The sequence below is a fragment of the Chroicocephalus ridibundus genome, chromosome 3 (genome assembly GCF_963924245.1).
Source record: "Chroicocephalus ridibundus chromosome 3, bChrRid1.1, whole genome shotgun sequence".
Classification (NCBI taxonomy): Eukaryota; Metazoa; Chordata; class Aves; order Charadriiformes; family Laridae; genus Chroicocephalus; species Chroicocephalus ridibundus.
In genome coordinates this window covers 97,154,748-97,166,458 of record NC_086286.1, presented here as the reverse complement: position 1 = coordinate 97,166,458, position 11,711 = coordinate 97,154,748, and the positions used below count along the sequence as shown (strand labels likewise).

General features: G+C 37.5%; 1 protein-coding gene across 7 annotated transcripts in view; it reads left to right on the top strand.

The window, feature by feature from the left end:
* The window catches only part of ADGRB3 (adhesion G protein-coupled receptor B3), a 468,213-nt gene that overhangs the window by 423,994 nt on the left and 32,508 nt on the right, over nt 1–11,711 (top strand). For 6 of the 7 annotated variants that reach the window (XM_063330254.1, XM_063330256.1, XM_063330249.1 and 3 more), the window contains 5 exons: nt 168–237; nt 5,062–5,128; nt 7,322–7,407; nt 10,873–10,971; nt 11,309–11,480. In XM_063330254.1, coding sequence (XP_063186324.1) covers nt 168–237; nt 5,062–5,128; nt 7,322–7,407; nt 10,873–10,971; nt 11,309–11,480 — 494 coding nt within the window. The remainder of the gene's footprint in view (nt 1–167; nt 238–5,061; nt 5,129–7,321; nt 7,408–10,872; nt 10,972–11,308; nt 11,481–11,711) is intronic. The other variant, XM_063330255.1, reaches the window with a different exon arrangement.

Genomic DNA, 11,711 nt, shown 5'->3' with positions numbered 1-11,711 from the left:
GCTTCAGGAAAACAAATCCTGCAATAGCACTGTGCTTTGTTAAATGATTCATTCCATGTAAAATTGGCCATTTTGCATTAGCTTACCCTGTCACTTTTTGTCCAGGCAGAACAGCAATATTTTGCTCAGCATCTAATGGTTATTACTGTTTTGGTTTTTTTTTTCAGGTTTGCCAGCATTAGTCGTTGCAATATCAATAGGCTTTACCAAGACAAAAGGATATGGAACAGCCCACTAGTAAGTCAATCTGAAATGATAAATTGTTTTTAATTAGCAAGACTGTCATACCCATCAAGAATTACATAGCACAGTCTAAAGGCTCTACAGGTATCCATTCACGCTTGGAACTGCCCTAGGAGTCACTGAGTGGTCCACAAAAGAACAAAGAGAAAACCATTTGCCAGTCTTGGGCTGAGCTCAACAAAGCACCAGGGATCCTACATTTCTTGTGGGGGTTTGAAGTAGCAAGCCTTTTAGACACACTGAGGATTAGGTCCACTTAGACACCTAACATTTATATACATTTACCAAAGAGAACGCTAAATGTTATGGCTAGCCTTTGCCAACCTCTAAACATGCCTAAAACTGTACTGGCAAGGGTCTCTTTGGCACCCAGGTTTCTGCCCACCCAGCATGTACCTCGGCTTTAACGCCCCTCAGCTTCTTGGAGCCACAGCCCCACAGAAATTTCAAAACAGCTCTTCCATCCATCCCCTCTCTCCCGGAGTGCCTGATCCAGCCCATTTCCTGGACCGGGCTGTACTTGAGAGACAGCGAGGAGATCTGTGTACTTCATTTACATTTTATTAATGCAGTTCCTGTTTAGCCACCTGGCTGGTTCCAGTGCATAGTTAGCGCCCTGGAAAATTCACTCCCCAGCGAGGCTGCCCTTCGTTTGTCTCCTGCTGAAGAAGGAGCTTGGGCTGAGCCTCCCTCCTGCTCCCCTCTGCCAGCAGAGCACTCCAGCCACCGAGACGTTATGTATGCGAGAGTGCGTTTCCTCCAGTCGTCCTGTTTGGAGCTCTCCTCACGTTGCCTAAGAAATTAAGTATGCATCTGGACAGAATGAGAGGAAATATGACTCTGTAGCCTGGTAATGAGGGCATTCATCAGAAATGTGGATGAGTTAGGTCAAGTCCTCACTTCAGTGAATATTTAATTATTCTCCTTAGCATCATCACTGAGTGAGATCAGGATTCCCACTCCCTGCCCTGTGTGTCCCACCGTCTTGGCACATGGCAGGGCAGGCTCCAGCTCTGGGTGGGTAAGGATTCAAAAACAAATCTCCTACTGAATACCAGTTCTAACCACCGAGGTGTTTTGTTTTAAATTGTGACAACGTCTTGCATTTTTTTAATGAGGAATGGCTTACCTAACTGAAGTGCTTAACTTTGGGCCAGCACTTACACCTGGCAGTCATTAGTGAAACAATGGTCTTAGCCATCTTTTGGGACTTATATTGAGGACCTGCTCCTCTGACATTTTTTCTTACTAATATGCGCTCCTCTTGCTGTCTTTTTTATTATTTAGTCCTTGAACCAGCACTGGATAACGCTTTAGGCTGTGAGAATTACAAATCACAAGATTACGATGTCCAGACCCCATTGGGGATGTACCTCTGTCCCTTGAAGGATTAATCCCGTTGCATTTACTCTACTGAAATTATTCATGTGTGACTACTTGCTGTAGCTAGTGTTGCTTCCCGCTTCCTTCCTGGGCTGAATGCATTTTTAAAAGAGGATATACTGAAATATTCAGACAAAGCAACAAATCATTCATTAAGGGTAACCTGGAAAGTAAAAAAGAGCAGGGCTCTACATGTAACAGCTCCTTTCTCAGGCCCCAAATTCAGCTGACGCAGTACCGTGGGACAAAAGCACAAAAGGAGGTGTACAAGGGACAAACTGAACCATAATGCAGCTTTCTCATTTTATTTGCAAAAACATTTTCTTGGCATTTGACGTCAGAATTACATAAGGAAAACAGGCAATGCAAGGAATGGAGATTCCTCCTCCATCACCAGCTGATGTGCTGTCCCACTCTAGAAGCCAGCAAAGAATTGTGTCCCATAACAACTGTTGAGTGGTGTAAAAGCAGAGCTCCTGTCCTGCTCCTCCTCTCATAACTAAAGCACTTGTGTAATTTTTTTAACTGCTTACACTATATTCGGCCTGTTTGGCTGCAATCAGTTACACACACTGCCATCAGAAATGCGTCCTGTTGCAAACTATTCCCGGTCTTTAAGATGCTATTTTTGAAAACGATGGTTTCAAATGGAGAAAATGAAGAGTGAAAATGAAGGAATTGATTCCAGTCCCATAGTTGCACACATGAAGAGATTGATGGAAAGGGAGAAGGCCCAAGAATCTTTGAAGGAGATCTGAGTTTCATATGGTATATAACTGATGGGGGTGGCTTGAATTGTTCACGCTCCAACCAATTCTGTGATCAATAGTCTCTGATTTCTATCTCTTTCTTTCAGTCCTAATTATTAGACAATTATATTACTGGACATTTAAAGCTACATATGAAAAATATTTCACACAGACACTGGTACTGATATAGATACAGAAGCTGAAGAGACTTCCTAAAAATAATTAAAAAGCACAGTGAGAAGTTTTTAGATATTTCGGGATATCTGAAAAAGATTTGTGTGTCTGAAAGCTTGATTGCTTTTTCCAACTATTTCTGTGAGTCTAATAGAGCTGTGAAAGCACCACGGCTACAAGTTATAGTTAATAAACCTATGTGACCTACTCATGTTTACATACAGTGCTACTAATAAGTATATTAATGAGCAGTACAGATAACTTCCAGGATTTCACTGTATCAGCAAAAATTAAAATTCTGTCATAGTCATGCTCTCCTAAGAGAAAGAACCGTTCTCCCAGAGAGCATCAAACAACTTACAAAACGTACAGGACACAGGAGCAAGTCTACAGATACTTCATCACTCAGCAGAATTTTATGACCATGTAACATGGTCCCATAAAAACGCCACTGGATGCTCTTAATACTAATCAATTTATATGGCTTTCTGCTATGTGGGGATCAGGGAGAAAGAAGACAAAACAGGAGAGCAAAATAAAAACAACTATAAAGCATAGAAAAAAGCTATCAGAGCAAAGAAAAAGAAGAGAAGATTAAAAAATAGTAAAAAATTTATAATTGCCTCATGGTATAAGGTGGCATCTGAGAATCTGTCTTCAGAAAGTCTTCAATGGAAAACAATTAGGAAAAAGCGCATTTCAGACATCAACTGGCAGATACTGAATACATTGCAATAATCTTGTTACACATTGTTGAAAATCCAGGTTGTTGGAAATTGAGATTGTGTAAAGAAAAGAGGACAACCTCTACATTTTTTCCAGCTCTGCCCCGAAATGGAAGTCACCAGTTTGAACAGCCTTTGTACTTGAAGGCATGGGAAAGGGAGGGAACAATTCTCCCTTGGTCTTAAAGATGTTTTGTGGTAGAAACTGTTTCCTTTCTGTTTAAAAAAACCTTGTTGACCCTTTTTTTTCAGCACAGGTAACTGAAATTATGTTTCAAATACAATGTCAACTATTTTTATTTTCTATCTCCCAATGAAGATGTAAATTTTAATTACATGTAAATATTTTGCAGAGTGGTCATCTTCACTATGTTTAAAAGGTCATAGTGGTAGGGAAATGTACTGTGAATAATTTTCTCCCTTCCAGAAGTCCATGTTCTCAGTCTCTCATGATAAATAACTTAGGTTTTGGCAAAATAGCAAGAAAAACTGAAGAAAATGTTGAAAACATTTTTCTTTGACATTACAAAAATAAATTGCACATTATTGCTGTAGTTGTTTTGTGAGGTAGGATGTAAAATAGCCTGACATATAGTGCTTTTTTAACAGCGAAGCAGATATGAACTATTTGCATCAATTTGTCATTCCAGAATTTAGCACACTGATGCATTTGGGTTCATGTGGCAGATTTCACGTGGCTTGGTTACAATGGGAAACACACTTGTTCTTTGCAGTTAGAATTCCAACGTAACAGACTGTTAATATTATGATGTTCTTGCATTTAATTTAGTTGGATTTCAAAAAGTAGAAAAGCAGTACTGGAAAATAAAGAAAATATGTATGATTCTGATGTGAATGTTTCTGGATGTGAGATCCAAGTAAATTATTTGAATCCATATACTTGAGTTTTCTTATATGTAGGTGTGATCATGCATTCAAATAAACATGCAGTTCTTTGAATGTGTAATCACTGGGAAAATAGCACAGCTGCATTTACTTCAGTGTGTGCAGCTCCTGATCTTTTGCAGATATGGAAAGCTTTACATCATGGTGTATCAAATATTTAGAATTTGATTCTGTAAGCGCTCTGTGTTTGGAAATCTGATGGTTCACCGTGAAAGCCCTGATGCAGTATGAAAAACTGTGCAAGATTGGTAGCTCTCCAGAAAATGCAGTTTTCAGATGCTTTAAAATACACATTTAAATTGTTTGCAAAATATTCCAGAGAATACAGAACAGTTAGATCATATATGTTTTTTCTTTAATGGGAATATTTTCTCTAAGACCTAGTCCTAATAGCAGTTACTAAATGACATAAGAGAAGATATATAGAAACCTGTTTTTTTCTGAAGCACTGTGTTATGGGTACTTGACCTTTCATGGCTTTAAGAGTAGAACTGTCAGACATTGTAAGCTGGAAATGTTTCTAGATACCTACCTGGCAAGTCCTGTTCAGTTAACTCATCATACATGGTTAGAGGAGATTCAATAAAAATTTGCAAACTTATTTTCTCTTGTGCTTTTAATACATGTTAGGCATTTTAGTATATGTATAATTCACATTAAAATTTTTGAAACATTAACAATTGGCAATGGAAATAACTTTCAACTCTCTACAACGTCATATCAACAAAGTCATTATTTTGTGTGTGTGCATATGAATCTCTATATGTAGGATTGAACATACACCAGAAGAATCTTATGCTGTAATTATTATTAATGCTTTCTTGTCGATGTGTTATACTTATTTTTAATTTGTGTTAGTTCTTCTCTAATGTTCTTTCCAGCTGTTGGCTGTCTCTTGAAGGAGGGCTGCTTTATGCTTTCGTTGGACCTGCAGCTGCTGTTGTCTTGGTAAACATCAATATATTTTCCAGTATTTTCATACAGAATGATGGAATGTGCTATTTAAATTATAAAAGCTTAGCAGTACAGTAGCATCACATTTTGCTGTAAATACGGATCTCAGTATTGTTTAACATACCTTCAGTATTTTGAATGCATGATTCATTTAATTCTATCACTTCTTTATACCAGCTATCTCTCCATGTTTACACAGTAAGCTGTGAAAGAATAATGTACTGATTAGTGGCGCAGAAAACTTGTTGCAGACATCACTGAGTTATTATGAGTAGCATCTACACAATTGTCACTGCCTTGTGAAGTTCGGTGACAGTCTTGATAGAGTGCTGCTTGGCAGTATATCGCTGCGCCAGCAAAAGCAACAGGAGTGGAACCAGCCAGCAAGTTCTCCATGGCTACTGCTTTTGAAGGCAAAGGAAAAAATCATCGTAGCTGGGAAATGTTACTCGTTTGTGTATTAATCTTCCACATGTCTGGAAATGCGTGTAGGTGTAGAATTCACTTTGCCTAATTGTAGACATCTGTAATGTAGATTTCTGTATCTAAGCCAGTTATCCCAGTTATATTTCATTGTCAGTGGAGAAAAATACACACCTGAAGGGCTCAAACCGTCAGAATTATTTCAGGTGTCTACTTTAGGGTAAGATGAATTGCACCCTACATGTGCCATCGGCTATCAGTCACCTGCTCTGCAGTCTGGATGGATTTTTTCCAATAATTTCTTTAGCATTTTTTCTTAAAGATTTTGACTCTAATTCTTCTTTCCACTCCACCAATTTTATACTAGGGTAAGTCTATCAACACTGGCTATTTCTGATTTCCCCTTACAAAAGGGAATCGGTCATAGCAGACATCAAAGATATAGCCATTTAGCTACATAGATTTTCCTGAAATGGATGTTTACTACTCCCATACAGTTTGTCTCATCGTTGTCTGGAGTCAAGCCAGGATCCTTTTGTACAACTCACAGTCCTTGTCATGATAGAGGAGCCAAGGATGTTTACAAAAAGCCAGCCATAATTTTCACATGGAACTGTATGTTCTCTGTGTAATTGGCAAGCTTTGTTCAGAGATTGTTGAAGTTCGCAGTCGCAGTTTGCCCTGCCATTAGCTAGTAGCTGTTAGAAGGAGCTGTTCTGTGCAGCCACTTAAGCCTAAGTGTACGAAGCAAAAGAATTATGTAACATCAGCTGAAAAATGTAAATGCTGAAAATAAAGTGATAATAAGAAAAGCTGGGAAAGAGTTGGCAGGACAGACTGGCAACAATTGGGCATTTTGGCACAGGTCTTGAAAAATCTGTATGAAAGGAAAAATGGATTACCCTTTTCTAATAAAAAAAAAAAAAGGAATATTTATTTAATAGATTCAAAACTTGGTATTACCGCTTTGCAGGCCATGCAGAGACAGGTTCATGGAGTTCAGTTCAATAATACAAATGGATAATAACAGTCATTAAGTTGTCCATTAAATGCCATTAGTATGTCTATTGAGTGCCAAAGTCTGACTGCTGAAACACTTGAATTTTTTTTTAGGTTAGGTCTTCAACCCATGTATGCGTTCGTAACACCATTTACTTTAATGGAGTGAAACAGATTTACCCCAGGCATTCATCTGGCCAACAAAAAAAAAAAAAAGGAAACTGCAGTCAAACAAGGCTCAAGAGATTGGCATTTCGGTGAATGACACAGGCAATGACTAATGTGCAGAAGGATAAGGAAAACCACAGGCTGGTTCTGCATAAGCGGGAACACCCACATGGGCCCTGAATGCTTAAAAAGGAACACGGTTACGGTCACCGTGTGCTCTGATTCCCTCTTCCCTGTACGCACAACTCAAATGCAGTGGTTTTCCTGGAATAGGATATATCATTGCAATTAAAATTGAGGAAATATTAAAGCCGTATTACTCAAGGTTCTGGCCAGCAGACGTGTATGCATGTGACTCGATACCAGGCGTAATTCGAGATTCAAAAATAAGCCTGTTGCGGTGTGCATATGTGTTACCCACTTGAGAATAAACACTGTTGGTGTGTTCAGCGATAGCGTTACACAGTTTCTGATGGAATACTCAGAAATGTAACAGGAGGCATTTTGCAGTCCCGTAAAAGCCTTTTTCTGAAGCAGTAGGATAAAACGCTTTCTTTCAGGCAATGAAAGATCAACTGTTTGTTTTCTGTTTGACAGGTCAACATGGTGATTGGCATTTTGGTATTTAATAAACTTGTTTCCAGAGATGGAATCCTAGATAAAAAACTCAAACACAGAGCGGGGTAAGCAACAACTGGGTTGTTTTAAAGCATATTAAAATTGTATCACCAATTTTCAATTACAGATGTTCACCAAAAATGCTTTTGATTGAACTTTTATATCAGTGTAACAGTGTGTCTAACAGATTCCATTCATCTCAAAAGCTGCCGTTGCATTATCCTGAGGGAATGCAACTAAACAAACTAAACATAATAAAACACAAGTACAACAGTATTAAGTTAATAATAATGAGGATTAAACAAATCTGAGCGGAGATTTCACAAGAATGTCACACACATAAAGTTGTTGCAGTTAGGAAAACAGTTTTATGAACAGTGTGTGCTAAAGGAACTGATTATTTTTGTCTATCTGTCGACTTTAATTACTGTGGTGGAAATGTTACTCATTTGTATAAAGTGTTATAAAATATATTTTACAGCAATATATGCCTTACTGAGGTCAATGCTATTCTGCCATTCTGACTGTGTGAAGAATTTGCCTTTGTTCTTACATTCACATCTACATAGATATATGTTTTAAATTAGTGTAACAGAATTTCAAAGTAAAAAAAAAAAAGATGTTTTAAAAGCAAAAAAAGAAAAAAGGTAAATGGAAATTCTGTGTTATTGTTTATTTATTTGCATTTACATTCAAATTCTGTTTGTTATCATCAGAAGAAAGGATTATGACAGTGGTGGTTTCAGAAACTTTTTAGTGGATGACAGTGGTTTGAAGTACTGCAGCAGCAAACTTACATTCATTCCATATTGGAGAAAAATATCGCACAAGTGCATCATCACCTTCTTAATGCTTATGAAAGTATATTTAAACTTTGCATAATAATTTTTTACAGCTACATGTCCTCGTTTTGTCTTTTGGGCCAGCTTGCAGTTAACACCACCAATACCTGCACTTCCAGCAATCATAAGCAATGATATCTTAATTTTACTGTGTATTACTGCCATGGGTAAATTTATTACAGCTTCACTTTGAATTATTTTACCGTTTCACTGACAGTAGCATTCCTAATAAGTTCAATTCATTGGTTAGATGAGCAAATTTGTGACACATACTTCAGCTGGTGTGATTTGCATTTAATATTAATTCAATTAAATCTTTTTGGCTTTCAACTCTTTCATCATTATTCTGACAAATACGTAGCAAAAGCTTTCATTTTGTTTCTTCCCTTTTCCTCTTTTTTCCTCAGAAAGCATTAATTTCTTCACCTTACTTTTGTCTATATTGCTCCATCAACATTCTTAACTGTGTAATAACACTGATGAAACCTAGAATATTATAAAACAACTCGAATTATTTCAAGAGTAGTAATAACTTAGTAATCACTGATTCAAATTCACATCTGCTCTAATTACAGTGATTTAAGGAACTGGAGCAGCCACAGGTTTGCTTTGTACATTTTCTGAGGATATCCGAGCTATGATTTAACTGCATCATTTTTTTTTTCAGCTACTCAATTGTCAGCTATAGAAATCTATTTGCTTATTGTATACTTTCCTGATGAAACAAATAACTTGCTTTCTAAGAGTGGGCAACTTAGTAAAGAGGTATTTTATTTTAAGGTAAAAGGATAAAGAACTAGAAATTATTCTGTCAGAAACAAACCAGCTATTCTGGGAAAGCATGTAGATGCCCTAATCGAGAAACACGCTTCACTTTTGTGATAGCATGAGATGGTGGCTTGGCAACAGCATTCCTTGGTACTACTTGGCAGGTGAAGAGTCTTGAGTCATTCTTTGGGGCATAGACATTGGTGCAGCGTTTGACCTCCAGTGGAAAGGGGATTGTCGCACGTTTCTCAAATATGTCTTGCCAGTCATGCTCAGGCAGGGGACTTTATTCTTTCTGGCAAACATTCGACTTATATTTGTCAAAAGTTCAGTCAAAAGTTCAGCTGTAGAAATTATTTGTGTAGGATTTAAAGCAGTGAATGGGGCAAAATATATGAACTCCATATGTGTTTTTCCACCTTAATAAGCATATGGAGAATCAACAAGTGTCTTGATGGATATCAATCATTTTCCTGGCATATGGGGTAGCATGCATATATGCCCAGCCAGAAAGATTATATTTAGCCTATATAGACATCAAGTTTTATTATTTGCAGGATCCAAAACAAATCTATAGAGGTAGTGAGAATAATCTAGTCTGATAACATTGAAGTATTGCCAAGAAAAGACGGAAAGTATTTTCCCAAGCTTAGGTTAAGCTTACCCAAGGCATTTTTCTAGTTCATTCATTAATGTAAATCTTTAATTGGTCTAAACTGATGTGGATTCACTGACTTCTTTTCACACCGTACGATCACCTTATACAAGGTCATGGTTCTCACTGTTTGGTTTTTTTATGGAAAAAAATGCATTTTAATGGAAAATGTACTGCCCTTTTTTTTATGGAAAGTCATCATTTGGTTTATCAAAATGGAAACCACTGGAGTTCAATGTTGTTTTGGGCAGTGCGTTAAAAACCTTGTGAATGATGGGTTTGGCAATAAAAAGGTGTTCTGTTGGTTGAAATAACGGGGGAAAAAGCTGAAGTGTTACCGATCTTCACCATGTTGACCACTTTCCAGCTGGGAATAGGTAAAGCACCCTTCCTGTTGCGTCCCAGTCAGCTATGGTTATTCCTGGTTCTGATAGCAGAAAGAGAAGGAATAGTAAAAGTCTTTATTTAGTCGCCTCAGGAAGTTGAATGCATGCTGTATGTAAAAGAAAATTTAAATTCCAGGTTTTGCCCTTTAACTCTTCTGACAGGTGCCGAGGTACAATTGTCCATATGAAACGCTTTGAGCTTAATGCTTGTGTACTGTGTTTTATTAAAATGCAAAACAGGTCACCCTTTTTTTAGTAACAACTGATATTTATTTCATCAGATTCCATACATTTCAAGCCCTGTATTCAGACCTTCATATGGCGTGACTAAAATCACTCCAGATGTTAGTGGGCCATTCAGATCACTAGAACAAATCTGACTATACAGTACGCCCAAACTGATTTGATGCTTGAATACGTTTTGCAGGTTCCTTTCCTTATTAATGCTCTGTAATTGTACATATTTCATACTCCTCCTTTAAGTGTCCTAGACTCTTTCTCAAGCAACTTTGGATACAACAGCCTTTTAACAGGTCTGAATAGAGGGATTTCACTTTGTGTGTCTATCCTAGCACGTGCTTATGTTTACTTCAGTGTACTGAGCAGTTTTGATCACTGGACGTTTGGGGCCTTTTTTAGCTTAAATGGAAGAACTAGATAGAGTCTGCATGAAATGAAGCCCCATAGCATTAACATTTAAAGCTAACAATAATGTAAAGTACAAAGTAAAGTTTTGCAACAACATAGAGCATTCATCCTGAATAAGTCTACTTACTTTTTCTGCATGACGTCATATTTAAAAGCTAAATTTCAGTAGCAACGTTTTTTGGTGACAATTCAATATTTTGTTCTTTTTGTGGGTGTTCTGTTTGTTTGCAGTCAGATGAGTGAGCCTCATAGCGGTTTGACGCTCAAATGTGCCAAGTGTGGAGTAGTTTCAACAACAGCTTTGTCAGCCACCACCGCCAGTAATGCCATGTTAGTCCTGATCATTTACATCTTCTTGTTACAAATCTTATACAGTGCATGTGAGACAATAGTTTGATGATGACAACTGTGTTTGCTAACACTGTATAGAGTGCTGAGCACGTTTAAATACTTTTTAACAAAAAAAAAAAATCGCAAATGAAATGTCTTTATTAACTGAATGCAGGATATTCTTTAGAACCTAAAATACCGACACTGTTACATTCTTGTCTGTGATTTTCAAGTTAGCTTGATAAATTGTCATCCTTAAATATGTTTTATTTTAATAGTGAGCTTTTAATAATTTTTTTACAATATTACAATGCTGCTTTTCTCTTTTTTTCAACAGGGCATCCCTTTGGAGTTCCTGTGTGGTGTTGCCGCTTCTGGCGCTGACTTGGATGTCTGCAGTTCTGGCCATGACAGACAAAAGATCAATATTATTTCAGATACTTTTTGCAGTATTTGATTCATTACAAGGCTTTGTTATTGTCATGGTCCATTGTATTCTCCGAAGGGAGGTGAGGAATGGCTTCCCAGTTTTCTAAAGGGTTGTGCTCCTGTTAATCTCTCAACTTGTCTTTGATGTTATATACAGCTTGCTCTGCAGAAGTCTATTTCATAGAAAGAGAAAGGTATTTAATGGCGAGATGTAGAGGAACAAGTGAAAGAGAGAGGGGGAAGATCAGTTAATTCCAGGTGCAGTATGTCAATGTCAGTATAAAACTGTCCCCACTTAATTAAAGGTGGCT